The sequence below is a fragment of the Typopeltis vanoorti genome, chromosome 10 (genome assembly GCF_054136105.1).
Source record: "Typopeltis vanoorti isolate ZY-2024b chromosome 10, IOZ_Tvanoo_1.0, whole genome shotgun sequence".
NCBI lineage: Eukaryota > Metazoa > Arthropoda > Arachnida > Uropygi > Thelyphonidae > Typopeltis > Typopeltis vanoorti.
Genome location: NC_143558.1, coordinates 131559867 through 131583401, shown reverse-complemented (window position 1 = coordinate 131583401; position 23535 = coordinate 131559867). Strand labels below are relative to the sequence as shown.

At 38.1% G+C, this 23535-nt stretch overlaps 1 protein-coding gene across 1 annotated transcript in view; it reads left to right on the top strand.

Moving 5' to 3' along the window:
• The window catches only part of LOC150102798 (anoctamin-5-like), a 621013-nt gene that overhangs the window by 103225 nt on the left and 494253 nt on the right, over window positions 1-23535 (top strand). The window contains exon 4 of the mRNA XM_090398743.1: window positions 6019-6117. Coding sequence (XP_090254869.1) covers window positions 6019-6117 — 99 coding nt within the window. The remainder of the gene's footprint in view (window positions 1-6018; window positions 6118-23535) is intronic.

The following is a 23535-nucleotide window of genomic DNA, read 5'->3' as shown; positions in this document are numbered from 1 at the left end:
TTTTTTCTTCTCCTCATTTTACATAAGTTAAGGAGGTGAATAGTCTATTACAAAACCTCAATGTCAATACATCTGTGGGATTGGATGGTATAGCTTGTATCGTATGTGAAGCAGCTAAAGAATTGTCAGTACCCTTGACCATTTTGTGTAATTTGAGTGTCGGGTCTGAGTTAGTCCCGAGGGGGGTGGAAAGAGGGGAAAATAGTTCCACTGCATAAAAGAGGTTCCAAGACTGCTGTTGTAAATTACCGCCCAATCAGCATATCAGGAATCGTTGTCAAGGTCTTGGAGAAAATAATCGAGAAGAAAATTCAGGATTGGATAGATGAAAATGGGATACTGTATGGGGAACAGCATGGTTTTATGAAGGGTAGATCATGCCTCAGTAACTCGCTCACGTTTTATAACACAGTGACGGCTGAACTGGATAAGGGTAATGGGTTTAGAGTGTTTCTACTGGACCTTGCTAAGGCCTTTGACTGGATACCACATGGAATTCTAATCAGTAAACTGCAGCATATGGGGATGGATATAGGGTTGGTGAAATGGATAGGAGGGTGGTTGATGGAGAGATATCAGAAAGTGGTTTATTCAGGGGTAGAGTCCAAAAGATGGCCTGTGACTAGTGGTGTGCCACAGGGGTCTGTTCTTGGACCACTACTTTTCAATTTGTTCATTAACAATATAGAAAAGGATCTGAGAGGAAGTGTTCATTTGTTTGCTGATTATGCAAAGTTGGGTAGAGCAATAGTAAGTGCACAAGATGTCAAAATTTTGCAAAATGATTTGGATAGTTTGAAGGACTGGGCTAAGGAGAATGGATGTCAATTTAATGTGGCGAAGTGCAAGGTTATACATTTTGGGGTGAAAAGATTAGCAGCAGTATATCACATTGGTGGAACCATACTCCAGGAGATTGATGAGGCCAGGGATTTGGGAGTGTTGGTGGATAGGGAGTTGAAGTTCAGGGGGCACATCACAAAAGTGGCTAAATCAGCTCATCAAATCACTTGGTTGCTGAAAAATACTTTCACAAGCAGGTTATTGTTCCTCTGTATCGAACCTTGATAAGACCTCATCTAGACTACTGTGCCCAGATTTGGGCGCCAGGGTTTCTTCTTGATGGGGAGGTGGTGGAGAGGATCCAGAGATGAGTGACCAAGATGATAGCAGGTCTATGGAATGAACCTTATGAGAAACAGGTTGAAGATTTGTGGGTTGCAGAAGTTGGTTGATAGGCAGAAAAGGAGTGATATGATTGAGACATTCAAATTACTGAAGGGTTTCTATAAGATTAATTCAGAAGATATTTTTGAGAATAGGACTGGTGGTGGGAGGACTAGGGACAATACATGGAAGCTGGGCAAGAGTGTGGTTAGCAAGGGTGTTAGAGCTAGGTTTTTTACTTGGAGAGTGGTGAATGAGCAGAATAAGCTGCTAGAGTCTGTTGTGGGTGCCATGACTGTGAATGAGTTCAAGGTGAGGTATGATAGATACTGTGTGAATGTCGAATAGTTGTTCTTGACATGATGTTAGGGCCTCCCTCGATGAGTCTGACTCCTTAGAGTTGCCCGTAATAATAATTTCTAGTTAGTACTTCAACAACTGCTTTTATTTTATTTTATTTTTTGATTTTTTTTTGTTTTTTTTTCTTTTAGCATTATTTATGCACACATTCATCTCCTACTCTTTGTTGCATTTAAAATAATACTATGAATTTTCAACCATAATTACAAAAATAAATAAATAAAATAAAATATAAATAAATTCATTTTTAGTACCTCTTTTTATCAAATATCATCATCAAATTCCTGACATGTACCCTCAAGGGATGTACAGGATATTATGATAGTACTACATGAAGAAATATTACTACAAAAAGAAATTGTTGATAAATTTAATTTATCAACAATTTTCCTCCAAATCAATCTGTTATCTGTCAAGACTCCAACATTATCAGATCTTATATTTCTGTCTTCTAAGGCACTTTTTACTGTATCAGTCCACCTATATCTTGGTCTTCCTTTGGGTCCTTTTCCTGCCAACCTGGCAGAGAACACTTGTTTTGCTAATCTTTCCTCTACCATTCTGTGTAAGTGACCATACCACCTGAGATTAGCTCTGCTAACACATTCCTGAATGCTTACATTTTTTATATTATATTCTTTTATTATATTATATTCTTTCCTAAAATTCTCATTTTTAATATGATATTGCCATTGATGCCATCTATTCATACCCCTAATCTTTCTCAGGACTCTCATATTTGTGGTCTCTAGTTTTCATTATTTGACATGATATGGCACTAAAATTGATTGGCACTACTCGCTGGTTTCTTTCTTTCTACAATCAGTTTTTGAACACAGAATAATGGGGTATAATTTTGTTGTTAGTATATAGTTCCAAATTCTTGGACACGTTTGCAATGGACATATAAGTGCTTCCATAGAAACAAATACTGTATATGTAGAGGGGTAAAAAAAAAAGCTGTTTGTTTCAAGATTTATTAGAAACTGATAATTAAGGGAATTTCTATATTTGGTTGGTATATTTAAATATACCAGTAATAAAAAGCACCTCTATATATTTGGTGTAGCTTAGTACTGGAAGGAAAATGACCAGAGAAAACTAATGCAAGTGTACTTGAATTAGTTTAGTAAAAATCAATATAATTCACTTTATATACATTTTCATCCTTCTGACTGAATTCATCCCATGCATTTGTAAACTGCAGCACTTTCTTCTTGCCCAATTTCTCTATCATCTTACTCATCATTTCTGTTTTTTGTATCAGCTCACAACTAGCATACCTCAGTAGCACAGTCCTTTCCTACTATAATATTCTCCATCAGTGTAGAGTCATCAAATATCACCATCATGATTATCACCACTGTCATGAGTTAAAATCCTTATTTCTCAAATCATTTAATGTACAAGAATTCTGTAGTGTTAGCACAGTTGGATGTTTGTGATTACATTAAAAAGAAATATATAATTCTTTAACCTTAAAAACTGAATATCTTATGCAGTGAACTTTGATTACACTTATTTCCTTTATCTTATGCAAACCTTAAAACTAAATCACTAAGATTTTTTAATTATTAATAAAAGCTTTAGTTTGTATTATCTTTCTAAAAATTAAATCTTTCTTACTATTTTTGTAAGTTCATCTCCACATCAAACATTCTTTTCTCGTGGAAAGGCTTAGACGTTGGTTATACATTCTTACTAAATAGCTTAAGGAAATTACAACGTACAATAGAATATACATTAAAATATTGGAAGTGTATTAAAGTAAATTTTAATACACTTCCAATATTTCGGCAACGTCATGTTGCCATTTTCACAGGAACTTAAAAACAAGACACGTGCACACAAGCACAACACATGGTAAATGAGGACGAAGCAGGAAGCTATTCTCCTAAAAGTCCTGATGGTGCCCCCTAGCGGGCAATGTTGGTATTCTTGGCTGATTGGGCTGAAGGTTTTCTGATGTGGGTTTCCCAAATTTGGGGCAGTCTCATGCAACCAAATTTGTTGAGGTTTGGATTGTTTCTTAGGGCTGAGGCTGATTCCATGAATAGCCTTTCGTATTTGAATTTACTACGGTGTATTAAATTCAAATACGAAAATTTGAATTTAATACACCGCCATGGCTTTCTTCCACCATATTCTATGACTGGTATCCAGTGCATGGTCTGCAAGACCAGAGTGGCTGTATTGGTGAAACTGGATGTAGTCCTTCTGTTCTGAAATTCTGATATTAGCTGTCATGCCCGTTTGGCCAAAGTAGGACAGCTTACAGCTGCAAGGGACCTGGTATACACCAGGTAGGTCTAGGGGGGGGGGGGGAGGTTGGTCTTTAGTGGAGCGGATAAGGGATGCCAATTTTTTATATGGTCTGTAACAAGAAGTTAAGTCATGTTTTTTAGGATTTTTGTAATTTTTTCCGAAGTGCTTCGGATATAGGGAATGGTGATGGATTTAGAGTAATCCTTGTTGTGAAGGGGGGAGAGGGGGTTGTGGTTTATTGGTTTCAATATTTTTTGGATTTTTGATAAAGGGAATGCCACAGTATTGCTTAACCAAACAGATTACACAGGTAAACTGAATGCTCTATTGTTAGATCGGGCTACTTGCCTCTCTATCGAGTACAACCCCACCGACTCACAAATTAGAAAACTCCACAGGCTTCTTAAGAAGATCACTTCTTGGCCTGTAGAAGTCACTAACAAATTAAAACCATTTAACTACCCCCCCCCCCCCCCCCCCCGCGTATATATGGACTCCCAAAAATACATAAAGAAAATGTGCCATTACGTCCCATAGTGGATGGCATTGATTCTCCCACATACAAACTAGCTGAACATTTGGCCAAAGCTTTCACACACTATACTGGCATCACACCTTCACACACAAAAAACTTAGCCCACTTCAAAGCCAGCATAGAAAACCTTACACTCCAACAGACTGACGTAATGGTCAGTTTTGATGTCTCCTCCTTATCCATATCCCACTCAAAGAATCCTTAGAGCTAATCCAAGCTAACTTTCCTCCTGATATCACCCTATTTCAGTTCACAATGAATTCAGGCTATTTTGTTTGGCAAGGAAAATTCTACAAACAAATAGAGGGGACAGCCATAGTTTCCCCATTCTCCCTACCCTTGGCCAACTTGTGGCCAACTATGGAGACTTTTGAAGAGAAAGCCTTAAACTCTGCCCCACAAAAACCAACCATATGGCTTTGCTGTGTTGATGATGCGTTCGCTATTTGGCCACATGGCTCCGATGCACTCCTCTCCTTCCTAACACACTTAAACAACGAACACCCCAGAATCGAGTTCACCCTGGAAGAAGAAAAAAACAACTGCCTTTTTCTTAGACACACTAGTTACCCACCAGCCTGATGGAACCTTGGTTTTCTCAGTTTATAGAAACACCCACCCATACAGGCAGATACATTCACCAACAATCCTTCCTCCACCCTCACAACAATATGGAGTCATTAAGACACTACACAACAGGGCTAAACTTATCTGTTCAAATGACGATGCCCTGACCACAGAACTAAACCACATTCTCAACGCTTTCTCAGCCAATGGCTACCCCCCCCCCACAAAAAAAAAAATCCAAAAAATATTGAAACCAATAAACCATAACCCCCCCTCCCCCCCTTCACAACAAGGATTACTCTAAATCCATCACCATTCCCTATATCCGAGGCACCTCAAAAAGAATTACAAAAATCCTAAAAAAACACGACTTAACTTCTTGTTACAGACCATATAAAAAATTGGCATCCCTTATCTGCTCCACTAAAGACCAACCTCTCCCCCTAGACCTACCTGGTGTATACCAGGTCCCTTGCAGCTGTAAGCTGTCCTACTTTGACCAAACAGGCAGGACAGCTAATATCAGAATTTCAGAACACAAGGACTACATCTGGTTTCACCAATACAGTACTCTGGTCTTGCAGACCATGCGCTGGATGCCTGTCATAGAATACGGTGGAAGAAAGCCATGATAATACACCGTAGTAAATTCAGATACGAAAGGCTATTCATGGAATCAGCCTCAGCCCTAAGAAACAATCCAAACCTCAACAAATTTGGTTACATGAGACTACCCCAAATTTGGGAAATCCACATCAGAAAACCTTCAGCCCAATCGGCCAAGAATAACAACATTGCCACTAGGGGGCACCATCAGGACTTTTTAGGAGAAAGAATAGCTTCCTGCTTCGTCCTGATTTACTGTGTGTTGTGCTTGTGTGCACATGTCTTGTTTTTAAGTTCCTGTGAAAATTACAATGTGAAATTGCCGAAATATTGAAAGTGTATTAAAATTTATTTTAATGTATATTCTATTGTATGTTGTCATTTCCTTAAGCTATTTAGTAAGGAAGTAAACATTCTTTTATGGCTCGATTGTAATTTTAATTATTTTAAATAAACTAACCCTCACATATATTTATATGTGAGGGTTAGTTTATAGTCTGAGGATTTCATATTTACAGAGTTCTCAGGATGGTGAAACACATTTTGTTAAGTTGCATGCAACATGGGATGTTCTTACACTCTATGCAGAAAAGTTAAATTTTAAGATGCCAGTCAAGGTAAGTTAATTTTAAAAAGTTTTATGAACATTTAGTACAGTTAGTATCATTAAATGCTGTATTTTTTTTTTTTTTTTTTTTACATATTCATGTCTTTTAGAGAAGATTCTACTGTCAAAATATAGTGTTAAATTGATTTTTTTTTTTTAGTTTACAGCAACTTGCAAACTACAAAAAGTCTAATATTTCTCATTAGATAGACTGCAGTTTTTTTTTTTTTTTTCCCATATACATTTGATTCTCGCACATAAAAGGTCACAGCACCTATAGCATTAGTGCTATGTGTGGACAAGAAGTAAGGAGGAATCTGTTCACATTTTGTTTGAACATCTGAAAGTTGCATTCTGTGGGGAAGACTGCCCCAAAGAACAGAAGCAGATGGAATGAAGGAAGAGGCAATGCAGTTTGTTCAGTGAGTTTAAAGATGCAAAAGGGTGTTGGTTAGAAGTGGCTCTTGTTCTAATGATTTTGGAGGAAAGTGGAGGAATAATAGTGGCTGAATCAGCAGAGCTCTGTCCACGAAAGTATCTGTCTACATAAGAGGCACAAGGCAGAATCTGAACATGTGTTGCGAGAGGGATTGAAATGGATATGTGAGAGAGGAATCATTAATTAATAGATTGTCCTCTTCTGGATAGAATCGAGCATTCTTGGTGAGGATTTTGATGCACCACCTGAAATATGGGAGCAATATTCCATGGTTGGGTGCATTTGAGAATTATATATAGTTACCAGCTGTGAAGGTATGAAGCAGAGCACTGTCTACCTGTCTTGTGCAAAAAGTACCTCAAATTTTTTGGCTGCTGCAGTGCCAGGAAAGATCAGAGGTATAAGTCAGTCCAAGGAGGAAAATCTGATTTTGTTTGGATCTCAGTATTGCTGAAAGTAAAGGAGAGGGATGGGAGCTCTTTCTTGTGAGAGATCAGACAGGACTAAGTTTTGGTGACATTGAAATCTACAAGGTCGTCCTTGCTCCATTGGGATATAGCTATATCAGAGTTCAGGCTACTGGTCGTGGTGGATCTTGAGGATACTAATACTTAAGCACTACAAGGGTTGTCAAATGAAAAGGAGGACTGGCATGTACCGTCATCAGGAAAGCTATGGATAAGATTGGAAATCTGTTAAAGCAGGTCATTTATATACACGACAAAGAGAGTGGATGAAAGAAAGGAATCCTTGGGGACTCCTGCATTGGTGGGAAAATCTGAGGAGAGGAAATCGTCCACAATGACACATAGTTCGCAACCAGTAAGAAAGTTGGTGGCAGACCATAGAATGGCAGTTTGCTAAGTATGACCCTGTGCCAAATCCAATCCAATGCCTTTGAAACGTTGGATGTCTTCATGTGAGTTTCATCAAATTTTTCCATTTCTTGAGTCTTGGGTGGTGAAGGCTAGAATATCAGCTGTAGATTGTGAGTGGTGGAATCCATACTATCGGTCACTGATTATTTGGGAGGTCTAAAGGTGGTTCAAGAGTTGGCTGTTGATAGCCTTTTCCTATTTTAGAGAGAACAAAGGTGAGAGCAGTTGGATAGTAGTTCATTGGTTGACTTTTATAACTTTTCTTTGGGTTGGGCTGGATTTGGAACAACTGGAAAACAGACCCACATTCCTGTGAGGATGTGAGCCTGTTTTCATGTTGTAGGGTAGATTCTTGTTGAATAGGATATATTGAAGAGGTGATACAGGATAGGTGTGTTAGTTCTGGGGCACAATTTTTTAACGCAATTGGTGGGATGCTGTCAGGACCAGATACCTTATGTTCAGGTTATTAAGGATTCTGCAGATTTCTTTCTGTGGAAGAGTATGGGTGATATGGAGAGAGCCATTCTTGGTGGAGTAGAACAAACTTTGTCCAGGGCATCAATTCAGGAATTAGAAGAGAAGAGTGATGCCAGAAAGTTGGCCTTGTGTTCAGATTAGGTAACTACAGTACCATCTGGATATGAGAGTGGTAGAAACCTGGGAAGGCAAAAGTTGCACCCAATGGCCTTGTTGAAAGGGACTAGAAGGAGTGACTGCCATTTGGCCATTTCAGTGTCTAATTTGGGTTTGGTGATGATTCCATTACAGCTGTAAGTGCAGTATAGGCAGATTGGGCAGCTGCAGTTTTACTCTTGGGCAATTCATGGTATGCAGGTTTTTTTCTTTTACTGTGTTGGCACACTTTTTTTGAGAACCAAGACTTGGATGGTGTCTGAGAACTTTGAATGGAATAAAGCCTTCATTCCTATGAGGTTGATTTCTGTTATTTGATCTGAGCAGGTGTTTGGATCAGAAGAACTGAAGCTGTGATCAGACCATGGGAAGGAGAAATAGAAGTCACGGAAGTCATCCCATTTGGTGCCCTTGTGGTACACAAGAGCACCAAAGGACACAAGACTGAGAACTAGTGGGTGAAGGTTGGTATGTGGTAAAAGAGACGTATGAAATTGTGATCTGAGTTACCAGGAGGAAAACTTACATCCACAGTATACTTGGACTGCGAGCTTGTTAGGAAGAGGTCAGATGTGTTGGCAAAGTGGAGGGTGTTGTCAGGTATTCTGGAAGGGAGATTGATCTGCTATAGCTCATTGCTAATGGTAAACACCTCACTATCACTTCCTGCTTGTTCAGTGAAACTGGAGAAGGGAATCCAATATGTGTTGGGGACACTGAAGTCCCGAAGAAGGATGACCTCACTATTGGGCTATTTTGACTGCAAAAAGATTAACTTTAGAGAGAGATAGTTGAAAAAGTCAGGGATTGCCTCTAATAGTGTCCTAACAGTGTATGAAAAATATGTCGAAACCTGAGGACTTCCAACAGCTGCCATAACCTTCTGACTTATGTACAAGGCAAGTAGAATAAAGAGCTAAAGGATTAACTTTCTGCTAATCTTAGGAAATGGCGATACACTGCAAAGTATGTGAGGAAATAGCCGTTGATAACAAGATTATTATAAAGTGCATAAACTCTAACTGCAACAGTAACTATCGTTTTTACTATGCTGAACTGAGTGAAAGTCAGTACAAAAGAAACGATCAAAAGACAGAAAGCAGAACTGGAAATGCATTCCATGCAAATTTAGGGAGCAAACAAGCTCACAGCGGTCAAGTCCTTTGTCCAAAAGCGGTATACATTCCAGTGCTGACCTAGTACTCGCAGGCAAATGAGTCACTCAGCCCTGAACACCAATGCAGCAATGTCCATTGTTTATTTAATGAGTGTGATCTGTGACCTGAAGAAGGGGTTAATTGAACTGAAAACTTCTGCTGAATATACATCTGCCAAAATAGACGAGTTTTTATAAACGATAGTTGTGCTAACAGAGGAAATTAAAGAACTTAAATACAGAACTGGAGCATTCCAATTTACAATTACAGTGCAATCTTAAATTAATTAATCACACTGTTGATGATCTCTGCCAACCAGCCATAAACAGAAATTTGGAAATAGCAACTATCCCTCAAGAGCCCCATGAAAGCATATTATTATTATTATTATTATTATTAAACAAGACCTCATGGAGTCAAAGACTCATCTAGGAGGTCCTTTTATCTCACACACATCTCATCATACCGGGTCTTAAACACATTCAAACTCCTTGCAGACACCACACTCTCAGGCAAGGCATTCCAATCATTCACAACTCTGCACGAAAAAAACCTGCCTCTCACTCCCCTACTCACACCCTCTTTATACAGTTTCCAGGGATGACCTCTGGTTCTCCCCTGATCTCCCACTATTCGCTGTAGAACTTCTCCACCATTGATCCTATAGCAACCCCTTACCAACTTGTAGGTCTCTATCATATCTCCCCTCTTCCTTCTCTCCACTAGTCTCTGCAAATTACATCTTTTCAATCTTTCCTCATACTCGACATTCCAGAGGTCAGAAACTACCTTAGTCAGTCGCCTTTGGACCCTTTCCAACATCTCCTCATCCTTCTGAAAACCAGGTGACCAAATCTGGGCACAATAGTCCATGTGTGGCCTAATCAAAGCCTTATACAATGGAACAAGAATCTCCCTACTTCTACACGTCAGTGTCCTCCTCATCATTCCCAGAAGTCTTTGTGTTGTCTTCACAATTTTGGCGATGTGACCCCTAAATTTTAGATCCTTATCCCCTATCACTCCCAGATCTCTTATTTCCTCTACTTCCAACAATATATTCTTACCAAGCATAAATTCTGCATCCCATCTTTGTTTTCCAAACCCTAAAACCTTACATTTTGCAACATTGAACTCTACCCCCATTTGCTTGCCCAATCACTCAATTTATTCAAGTCTTCTTGCAAGGCCACAACATCTTCACTACTCTTTATGGTTCTTCCCAACTTTGCATCATCTGCAAACAACTGAATATCTCCATCCAAATCTTCGCCAATATCATTAATATACAAGTTAAATAGTAATGGCCCTAAAACAGATCCCTGAGGCACTCCACTAGTGACTTTCCTTTTCCTGGATATTGCACCCCCATACACAACTTGTTGATACCTATCAGATAGCCAGTCTCCAATCCAATGCACTAATCTAATATCCAACCCCATCTGCTCTAGTTTGACTGTCAACTTATCATGAGGTACTCTATCAAAAGCTTTTGCGAAATCCAAGTATATTACTGTGTATCCTTCTCCTCTGTCCAAGGAAGCAGTCACTTTATTGTAATAAGTAAGTAGATTACTAAAACACGACCTCCCTTTAGCAAATCCATGCTGTCCATCAAAGATTATACCATTGTTGTCAACCCAACTCTGGATTCTAGCTCTCACAAGCTTCTCCAACAACTTAACCACAACACCCGACACACAGATAGGCCTATAGTTTGATGCTTGAGTTCGATCACCTCCTTTATGAAGTGGCACAATCTTGCCCTCCTTCCACTCTTTAGGGACTTGACCAAGTGCAAGACTCGTATTAAAAAAATATGTCAAGGCAGGTGTCAACTCTCTGGCACATTCCTTCAGAATACGTGGCGATATATTATCAAGTCCCACAGCCTTATTTACATCTAGTTTACTCAACTCCCCAAACACCTCTTGCTCACTTACAGTCAGTCTCTCCTCCCCATCATCAACTGCTCTTAATCTCTCCATGAAGTCACATTCACAAGATTGAAAGATCTTTATGAACTGCTCATTAAGTATCTCCACCACACATTCTGCAACAGCTGTCTTTATACCATTTCCTCCAATCAATGTCATCCTTCCATAATCATTCTTTCTTTTGCTGGCTACATATCGAAAGAACTCCCTAGGATTCTTTTTGGCTTCATTAGCTAACTGCTGTTCATACCTCTCTTTAGCTACTCTCACCAACCAAGTCACTCTCCTTGCCTGGTCTTTGTAGAACTCATGAAATTGGTTACTTCCACTTCTCTTATGCTGCCTCCACAATGCCCTTTTTCTCTGTATTGCATGCTTAATCTCTTTATTCATCCATCTCACACCTAACTTATTTAACCTTCTCACCCGTGGTATACATTTAGACATTGCATCCACTAAATATTTTTTGAAAATCCCCCAAGCTGCATTGATCTCTTTTCCAGCTAACTCCTCATTCCATGCTACACCTGCAAGCTGTCTCCTGAGCTCTTCATAATCACCCCCCTTGTAGTTCCACATATACCCTTTTTTCACAGGGGTCCTTGCACTGCTGGCAACCACCCAAGTAATCACCTCATGGTCACTTTCACCAATTGGTGGATGATTTGATACCTCATTGATAATTACATCCTCCGATGAGATGACCAAATCCAAGACCCTTAATCCTCTTGTGCCCTCTGTTACATACTGTCTGAGGTAGTTATCCCTCAAAAACTCAAGAAACTCATTTTCTTTACTTCCAGTTGCTATCTCTTCATTCCAGTCTATATTGCCATAATTAAAATCACCCATAATGATCACCCTTTTCTTATTTGCTTGGCTTATTTGACTATACATTTCACTATCACCACCATCCACATTACCAGGTCTATAACAACATCCCACCAAGTATTTGATTCTATTCACCTCTATCTCACACCATACTGCCTCAAAACCACTGGCCCCATTTCCCCCTTGCATCTCTACCTTGTATGGACATAACTCTTTCTCTATCATCAATAGCACTCCCCCTCCCTTTTTACCCCTTCTATCCTCACGAAACACATCATACCTTTCCATCTCTATTCCTGTCAGGATGTCATCCTCATCTAACCATGTCTCACTTATTCCGACAATCTCTGGGTGCACAGACGCAATTAGTGCAACCATTTCATCCGCCTTGTTTCTTATACTTCTAGCATTGGTATACAAACACAACAACTCATTTCTGGATCTACAGCTAGTTCCACTGATACCACTCACTCGATGTGATCTCTCCATGCTGGACTGGGGCCATTTCCCTTTCTGCTTCTTCATTTTAGAACCCTTTGCAATTCCATCTGTTTCCTTTTGATCCCTGATCATCCCATTACTTTCCTGCCTACACATTCTCTCACCTCCTCTTGGAGCATCCACCTTTCTCACGCTGTGTATCCCTGTCCACCCTGAGCCTCCCCGTTTCCCTGCTCCTCTTGCACACCCATTCTCTCATTATCTATACTCATACCACTCACTTCGACATTCATTTCCACTCCTTCAATCTCTCCTGTCTTACTCTCCTGCTCTTCCACATCACTCCCCTCTTGATCTGATTCATTCTCTCTATTCACTTCTCTACCTTCCAGCAGCAGTCTCTCCAAGCGACTCACACCATAACCACTCAAATGCAGTCCATCGCTCCCATACAGCTCACTTCGTCCCTCAAACTCATTCCACACATTAACAAACTGTACTCCCATCTCCTCACACATTTCAGCCAGAATATCATTCATAATCCTTGCTCTCCGCCTCATTTCACCACAATCATACCTAGGCAACACACTGACCACCCTTCCTGTCACACTATTCTCCTTTATCTTTCCAAGCAGTCTCCTGACATTCATTTTGACATGCTCTTTGTTCTCTCTCAAATCATTTGTTCCAATTAATACAATTAACTCTTTTGCTCGTTCCCGCCTCATGTTCAATGCCTCAATCACTCTACTCATTTTACCGCCTGGAAAACATACCTTGTGCATTTTATCCTCTAGCACACCTTTAATAATGGAGTCGCCATACAACGCCACTCGCTCATCTTTTGTTAACTCTTTCATGCCATCATGATTTATTTTAATAGTTTTGACCTGCATTCTCTTAATTTCATTCCGCATCCATTTCATTTCTTGCTTCATCAAATCCAATTCACCTTCTGAACCTCGCGACACATTCACTCTATCATTAAATCTTTCTAACTTTCTAACTCTCGACCCTCTCTTCTCACTTTCCCTCTCATTCATCCTTCTTTGTTTCCGTACTTTCGGTCCAACATACGTCCAACTTTCACTGTCATTCTTCTCACTTTCACTCTCACATATCTTTCTTTGTTTCCGTACTTTCGGACTAACATGCGTCCAACTTTCGCTATCATTCTTTTCACTTTTACTGTCATTCATCTTTCTTTGGTTTAGTACTTTCGTTCCAACATGCGTCCAACTTTCGCCATCAGTCATTCTTTTTTCGCTATCATTCATTCTTTCGATTTTTTTTACTTGCGGTTTCTGCACCACGCCATTTCTACTTTCATTCGTTCTCTCAATTTCGTTTCTTTCCGCCTCACTTTCGTCCCTTTTAACATCCGTTACGGTTGTCAAATCGCTCTTTTTCTTTTTTCCTGATTTTTTAACATTTTTTCGCCTGTCTTTCTCGCCATTCTCTTTCAAACGTGCACTCACGACACAATCGGTACTAGCACTTTCTGTCATCAACTTCATATTCGCATTCATCAATTCCTCGTTCAGGTCACATTTCGCACACACCCTTCTTCCATCCGCACTAAACATCCACAAATCATTTATGTAATCGAAGGAATACATATAACAGACCTCACACTTAACGAACCTACTGAAATCCAAATTAAAATTATGGAATGACAATGCAGCCGCTATTTTTTTTTCTCTGCAGGTTACTAGGTCTAATATTAACGTTTTCGTATTTAGTTTAAGCAAGAAAAAAAAAAACCCACACTAATACTATCGGTAGCGTACAACGTTTACAGCCGCTCTTACTTAAACAATTACGCATATATACTTAATTATTCCTAGTAAAACTTATCTGAATCAGGAGCTCTTCAAAGCACGTTCGTAGCGCCTGACCCACTAGCGCCCTCCCTATATATGAAATAATAAAAAAGATTTCACAAAAACGTTAAGTGGATTTTAATTAGAAGGAGATCGAAGCAGCCCACAGAATCCATAATGCACAAAAAAACAAGCTAAAACATATTATTGTAAAATTCAGATCTAAGGAGATGAGAGATAGATAGCTAGAAGGAAACAAGAACACAAAATACAAAATAAATTCTAAAGATATAAGTAGTAATTTTAAAGACTGCAAAATATACTTAAATGAACAGTTGACTGCAAACATGAAGCATTTACTGTATGCAGCAAAAAAATATAAACAGGATAAAGGCTAAGTTTCTCTGAATCAAAGACAGTAAACTCTTCATGAGAAAGTTTATTTTTCACTTGGTTAGAGTATAATAAATTTGGTTTAATCCTTTATCCAAGTGTGAGCAAACAAAGTTTGCGCCTGAAAGTATCTTCAGGACTGGGTTAAGGTGGTACAACACCAGGGCAACTCGTTGCAAAGGTGGAGCAAGCTACCAACACTCCTATCTCAGTATCTCCTATAATGCAAAACACATCTCCTTGCGGCTATGTCTAATGTTATGCATTAAGGGATGGGCCACTACCCAGACTAGTTTCGACCTTTATTGAGGTCTCTTCAGTGGGAGCCAGGCCGAAGTGGAGATGTCATCCTTATAGTCCTTATAAGGACTGTCTTAAAGGGGCGAAGCAAGAATGCTTTTCATCTTCCCTGTTATCTGTAGAGGACAGTGTATGGATAAGGTGTTATTGAGCTATTAAAGCTCTGATCATGGCAGGAAGGTAACAGCAATAGCCGAGCCTCAGTTAGAACTTCATTGGCTACAGCATTGCCATCCATTACCCTCCAAGGGTATTGGATTGAATGAATCAATCACCGACTATGTAAGTAAAGGTGAAATCTCAAAAATACGGACGATCTCTAGCCCACTCCATAGTGGGCGAAAGACCGTCCTAATCTCAGCGTTGGTTCCACTCAGTGACGGGCTCCCCGACCACTGAGCAGAACCGCTCATATTCCGAGGAAAATAATTCACTGGCAAGTACCCCTCAGCGGGCCGTGCCGGAGAACACTTTCCCCGGAGACTCAAGGTGCTCCTTTAGGGCAAAACCTAAGAGAGCGAACTCATTAACCCAGGATAACAGCAACAGCCGAACCTCAGTTAAACTTCATTGGTTCAGCATTGCCATCCGTTACCCTATATGGGCATCTCATATAGAATCAATCACCGCATCTCACGGTCGATTGATTCTCTATACCAGTGGAGATATCAGGCAGAAGCATTAGCAGGTCATCTCTACCTATAGGAATTGCCAATTGGTGTGCCACCCTTTTAATAATTTACTCTGAATTTAGAGAAAGATGTTCAAAGTTTATTTTTCACTTGATTAGAGTATAATAAATTTAGTTTAATCCTTTATCCAAGTGTGAGCAAACAAAGTTTGCACCTGAAAGTATCTTCAGGAATGGGTTAAGGTGGTACAACACCAGGGCAACTCGTTGCAAAGGTGGAGCAAGATACCAACATTCCTATCTCCTATAATGCAAAAACATCTCCTTGTGGCTATGTCTAATGTTATGCATTAAGGGAAGGGCCACTACCCAGACTAGTTTCGACCTTTATTGAGGTCTCTTCAGTGGGAGCCAGGCCCAAGTGGAGATATCAGGCAGAAGCATTAGCAGGTCATCTCTACCTATAGGAATTGCTAATTGGTGTGCCATCCTTTTAATAATTTACTCTGGATTTAGAGAAAGATGTTGAAAGTTTATTTTTCACGAGTTGCCCTGGTGTTGTACCACCTTAACCCAGTCCTGAAGATACTTTCAGGCGCAAACTTTGTTTGCTCACACATGGATAAAGGATTAAACTAAATTTATTATACTCTAACCAAGTGAAAAATAAACTTTGAACATCTTTCTCTAAATCCTGAGTAAATTATTAAAAGGGTGGCACACCAATTGGCAATTCCTATAGGTAGAGATGACCTGCTAATGCTTCTGCCTGATATCTCCACTTTGGCCTGGCTCCCACTGAAGAGACTTCAATAAAGGTCGAAACTAGTCTGGGTAGTGGCCCTTCCCTTAATGCATAACATTAGACATAGCCGCAAGGAGATGTGTTTTGCATTATAGGAGATACTGAGATAGGAGTGTTGGTAGCTTGCTCCACCTTTGCAACGAGTTGCCCTGGTGTTATATCACCTTAACCCAGTCCTGAAGATACTTTCAGGTGCAAACTTTGTTTGCTCACACTTGGATAAAGGATTAAACTAAATTTATTATTATCTTCATGAGAAAAGATGACATGTCGCACATATGAGGATAAAGTGCAAAGATGACTTCCAAAAACTTTAAAAATAATGAAAGAATCCCTGATTACTTTACAATGGATAATAAGCACATGGATATTAGTATAACTGCTTTTGAAAATTGTATAATTTGTAATGACCCAACAGAATTAGAAAGATTTTTATATTTCAATAATGAGCCTATTCTAAAAATATTGCATTTAAACATTAGAAGTATAAGAGATAAAATGGAACATCCAGAACTAATATTAAATTACCTGGATTATAATATAGATATTTTAATACTAAAAAATACTAACAAATGCAAAAATTTAGAAGGATTTAAAAAATACTATTACTGTAGGGATTATAACACATCTGGGGAATTATTGCTCATTGCTCGAAGGCATTTAACTATTACACACATTAGTACTACAAAAATGGAAACAGACGAGAATGTTAACATTTATTTAGAGAACTACAATTACTACATAATGGCTATTTATATATATCTCATTCTTTTATGCCTTACACAAGAACTGGACACTGTACTACATAATACCAATTATGATAATGTTATCATAATTGGTGACATGAATCCTGATCTGCTAAGCGACAGATGTTATTCTCTCGATTTCATGGATTTTATTAGCCATGTTTGGCTTTGAGCAACATATAAAGTCCCGACGAGGGATTTCAATGGCTGTGCTTTGTGTTTGGATCATGTGTTTATAAGAACAAAGTCCAACTCAAGTCAAGAGAGCAGTGTTAAAACAGCCAATCACAGATCACTTTCTGATAGCAGTAACAATCCATCTACAGTCAGCATCTACAGACATAAAAGATCTCGGCATCCAGTAACCTAGAATAAGCTGTTCTAAAACATAAATTAAGTACTATATCCTGGGAACAAATACAATTTGAAACCAATGTTGACAATGCTTACAGCATATTGTTTAGCATATTAGATACTGAAATACAACATGCCACTGTCATACAGCAAGGAAACAGGCACAATAGCAAAGCCATGGATAATGGCTTTGCTATTGTGCAAGACATAACGTGCAAAACTCAAGAGATAGGATATAGAAAACACCAAAACGTACCCTCACAACGAATACTATGAGAATAACTTCAGATATTATAGGAACCAAGTAAGTCAAAAATTGAAAAAAGGGAAAAACAAGTATTACTGTAATGAATTTTTGAAATGTGAAGGTGGTGCCAAAAAACAATGGAAATTCGTAAGCAATACACTGGACAAAAATATCCGAGAACCAACACTTCCAAGATTTAGTAATGAGGACAACAATCATATAGATTAACGCAGTGAAAGAATGTTAGCATACAGATTTAATAATTGCTTCATAACTGACAATGAAAAACTTGTAAATAATCCTAATAATCCATCTGTAAATTGCGAACTTAAAGAAATGAGAGTTCAATTTTCCTTTTTCCCTACTTGTGAGAATGAAATCAAAAATATTATAATGAAATTTAAAAATTCTTCTGCTCCAGGCCACGATAATATTAATGTCAGAATTGTGCAGGAGTGCCAGGAATTCTGTGCTAATGACTGGTGTACTTCAAACAGAATTTAAGACTGAACATACTCACGTAACCACAGTAATAAGATTTTTTAATTAATTTTAATAATTTTTAATTAAGTCAATATTTCATCCTAAGTATCATAGGACATAATGAGTATGGTTAATTCACACAATACTGGGAATCGCATACAGTTAGAGTGCATTACTGTAGTTACATGTGTATGTTTAGTCATGAATGCTCCACAGGTTTCATTATACAACAACTGAATTAAGAAAGCTGTGGTAATACCAACATATAAAAAAAAAGATGCAAAAATGATCTTCAAAACTACAGGCCAATCTCCCTACTCCTGGTTTTCTCAAAAATATTGGAGAAATTAGTAAGAAAAAAAGATTAGTAACTTTTTTTTTAGAAAAAAAACCACTTCTCTAAGAAGCAGTATGGGTTTAGACAGAAACTAAACACTGAGCATGCACTGATGAACTTCACAAACTTGATTTATTCATCACAAGACTAACACAAACTAACTTTTGCAGTTTTCTAGACCTGCAGAAAGTTTTTGACACAGTACCCCATGATATTTTATTTAAAAAAAAGCTGAAGAATATAGGAATTAGAGGCTGTGCACATGACTGGTTTAAGAGTTATTTAACATCTAGATCACAAGCAGTAAAAATCAACGAAAGTTATAGCAGTTTTCTTCAGGTAAAATGTGGTGTTCCACAAGGTTCTATGCTTGGGTCAGTACTATTTATAATTTACATCGACTTCTGTGACCTATAGTTATCAAGGAAAGTAAATAAACACCTTTGCAGATGATACTGCATTGATATTCACTGCAAATTCTGTAAATGAAATGTGAAATATGGTGAACACAGATTTGCAAATTAGTGACAAATTGGTTTCATGTGAACAAACTCACTCTGAATGCTGGAAAAACAAAATTTATAATTTTTAAACTCAAAAATACACCTAATAGTAAAACGAATTTTTCCATCCATATATTCCTACATAACTGGAACTGCTGTAAAAGTAACCAAAATTGTAACTGTATGGAGATTGAAAATGAGAATACTATAACCTACCTAAGATTAAAAATAGACAGCAACTTATGCTGGAAACCACATATTACAGAAGTATGCAACAAATAAGATTTATGCTATCTCGAGTCTTCTTAAAGAGATTCTTAACTCTGACAATGTTAAGAACCTTATGTTTTGCCTGGATACAAACTGTTGTACAGTATGGTATACTAAGTTGGGGAAAGAACATATCACACCCCACTGACACCATTAATCTCTTTACAAAATAAATTAATACGCATTTTAACCAACATTAAATATAGAGACGCTACCGTGAACACTAAATATACCGTATTAAATATCCTTCCACTTAGACAACTACATGCTGGCCTGGCTGGCCGAGTGGTTAGCATATCTGCTCTCCAGTCAAAAGGCGGCAGGTTCAAACCCCACCGTGGGCATGGATGTTTGTGAGTGTCTGTGGAAATACTAGTGGTGGTGTTCGGTGGTAGATGGCGTTGGTGTAGTTGCAGTCAGTTGGTGGATTGAGTAGTGGAGGCAGAGTTGTAGAGCAGGTGCCCTCCCTCGATGAGTCCTTGGACTCCCTGGAGGTATCAAATAATAATAATAATAATATTTACAGGATGCTACTTTCCTCAAGGCTGATAACCAGTACGTAAGTATTAGAAAAGAAACTTACTTCTGCAGAAAAGCAGGCTTAAAATATTTTATCACTAAAGTGCAAAAAAAATAATACACAAACACTATCTATTTGGCTCCAGAAATCTTCAACGGCTTGCCGCTCTTAACACATACAGAAATCTGGTTAGACAGTATACCTAAATTTTTATAAGAATGATGAAAATTTGTTTAGAATAATTGTATAAAAAGTAATTAACCAATTTATACTAAGAGAAATTAATCAATACAGAATATTCAAGTAATTTTACTGAACTGCGTTGTTCTTATTCCATGTGTACATATGTAATATATATATATATTATTCTCTGTATATATTGTCGATATCTTTGTGTACTATTATGATTTTTTTTTGAATTACTGCATTGGTCTTATTCCACATGTATATATGAGTAGAGCACGCATGCACGCACATATATTATTCTCTAAATATATTTTCCATATTTTTGTGTACTATTTATGCTGTGTAATTGTTACACTTCTTGTAACTCGGACGAGCTCATGCTCTTGGGTTATACATAGGGTGTCATTGTTTTACTATTTTGAAAGATTTGATGGCATTTGTAGAGTGATAGAGAGAGAAAAGGGCAGGGTGTTCCAGTAAGGAAATTTTGAGCCAAAGCAGATCAAATGGGGATTCGAGATTTTGCAGGGTCTGGCATGTTATGTCAGTTTCGATGAATGCACAAGTGCCATCCTTGTGGCAGATAGAACTGTTTAATGTGTGGTTTTGCATTTGAGGTGAACAGTGGTTAAGATTGCCAGTTGGGGTCCTGGCAGGAATATTTATTCTGGTTTAGATGACTATAGGTGGTGGTTCACATCATTTACATTGCTGCCATTTAAGCCATAGATGTTTGTGAAGTGGATGTGGAAACTTTTTTTCCCCCTTTGGTAAGAATTAATATTGGTGGATTGTTTGGAGAGTTTCAGTTGGATTTTTTTTTTTTTTGTGGTTCGATTTAGGGCTGTGCTACCTTGTTTCCATAGGTTCTGTTGTATTTTTTAAGACCAGTGGTTTAATAATCAGCCTAACAATCAAAAGCCGAATTTATAATTTCAAAATTATTTATATTTTTCAACATAATCTCCCTTAAGACTAATACATTTATTCCAGCACTGTTATCCCGTCCCTATAGTAGTTCTCAGTAAGATCTGCAAAATACCCCTCTACAGCTGCAGTCACCCCTTGATTTGAAGAAAAACGCTAACCAGCGAAGAAGAGTTTTAGTTTTGGGAAGAGATAGAAGTCAGAGGGAGCCAAATCTGGGGAATAGGGTCGATGTTCCAACAATTCATAGAGCAGATTCCTTAATTTTCCCATTGCCAAAACACCTTTGTGGGTAGGTGCATTGTCCTGATGAAAGATGATATTTTTCTTCTGCAAACCGGATCTTTTATCACAAATTTTTTCGTCTAGTCTGGTTAAAAGATTGTAATAATATTCCCCAGTTATTGTTTTACCCTTTTCAAGATAATTAATAAACATTCCAAAACACCAGTGCCATGACCTTTCCTGCTGAAGGAACTGACTTTGTCTTTTTTGGTGCTGAACAACTGGCTTCTGTTCACTGTTTTGAGTGCTGTTTGGATTCTGGTGGGTAATGGTTGAATCCAAGTCTCATCCATAGTAATAAATCGATGCACAAAGTCTGTTTTATTCTTGTTAAAACGCTCCAAGCACTGTTCAGAGATTTTCATGCGAGTGTGTTTTTGATCTGCTGTGAGCAAGCGCAGCACCAATCTTGCGCAAAGCTTTTTCATTTGCAATTCTTCATGCAAAATATATCCTACACGTTCTTTTGAAATGCCTGTAGTCTCAGCAGTTTCACACACTTTGACTTGCCAGTTCATTCAATACCATATCGTGCACTTGATCAATGATTTCTGGTGATGTTACACTTTTTGGACGTCTTTCACATGGATCATCTTCAAGACTGGTACGGCCAAGTTTAAACTTGGCAGCCCATTTCTTAATTGTCAGAATCGAAGAAGAAGAGTGCCCATAAATTTTTATGAACTTAGAATGAATTTTTTTTGGTGTTAAACCTTCTTTTACAAAGAATTTTATAACTGCACTATATTGAATTTTATCCATTTCAAGGGATACAGAGACAACACTTTTGCTTCAGACAGCTGTATACTTGATAGAATGGCTTGCAATTTCACATGGATGCTTATGACAGATGTACCAACCTAAAAAAAAAAATCTTGCCATTGCCATCAGTGAAATTCTACATGCGTGCTTTTGGAAACTACTCTAACTGAATTCCCTCCTCAAATGGGAACATGGACCATGGAGATCTTCATTCTCTAGTTCACAAAGGACCATAGAGTAGATATTAGGAAATATTCCTTACAGAGATTTTCTACTCAGTTCATTATTGACAGTTTGCTTTCAGCTCTGTAAGTGAAGCACCTGTTCAGTTTTTTATATTGTTTATTCTAGATCTGCCTCTTTTTTGAGTTCCTGAAATAAGTCCTTCAAGAACTTGCATTGATAAACCATTTGATCTGCTGATATGACCAAGCTAGATAAGTTGTTTCCTTCGAATCTTAGTTATGATGTAATCTCTTGGACAGGCAAAAGAACCAGTTCTTTGTCTTGCTTCAAAATTCGATGTATGGTATCTTCAGGAGTCAACTATTGCACTTCATTTCAAATGCCAGCAACCTCTTTTCATCTTCTTTAAAGACGGTGCAAGTTTCACTTCCATATAGATGTACTGAATTAATAACTACTGTGTGAATAAGGCATAATCTATTTGTAATTGTAAGCCTATCTGTCCAAAGCAGTTTTTAGTTTTTGGAGTGCTGTTGTTGCTTTTATAATTTTTGTTCTAATATCCTGTCTTAATTTTCCATCTTTATTAAAGTTATTGCCTAGGTATTTAAACTAATCAACTTTCTTCTATGAGTGTATTCTCAAGTAGGATTTTTTCAGTTTCTGCTACGGCTCTTCCTTCTTGGTCAGAGGTACAGATATTTGTCACTGTTTTTGATTTTTGGGTACGTAAGGTTAAGCCAATTTTTTAAGAGTATAATTTGAGGTGATTTCCTGAAGATCTGATTTGTTTCCTGCTAAATGATCACTGTCACCAGCAAACTTTAGATGACTTATTCTTCTTCCACCTACTGTCACTCCAATATTACAGTTCTTCAGGGATTCATTTACAACATATTTGTGGAAACAGTTACATAACATCAGTGATAATTTGCATTCCTGTTTCACTCCACACCACTCCATTAGAAAGGGAGCGATGTAAATCCCCATGATTTCATTGATTGTTTCAGAAGATGAGTACAGGGATTCAATCAATCATATGCAGTGTCAAGCAGATGTTATGGCCTTACAAGAGGACTTGAATAGATTGCATGAATAGGCAAATAAATGGAACTGTCAGTTCAATGTTGCAAAGTGTAAGCTTTTGAGATTTGGTAAGCAATGATGGGATGCAAAGTATACACTTGACGGGGAAACTTTAATGGAAGTAGAGGAGATGAGAGATCTAAGAATAATGGTAGATAAGGATCTGAAATTCAGGAGCTACATTGCACAAGTTGTGAAGACGTCCCATCAGATGATGGCAATGATGCAGAAGACCATGACATGAAGAAATAGGGAGGTTTTGATA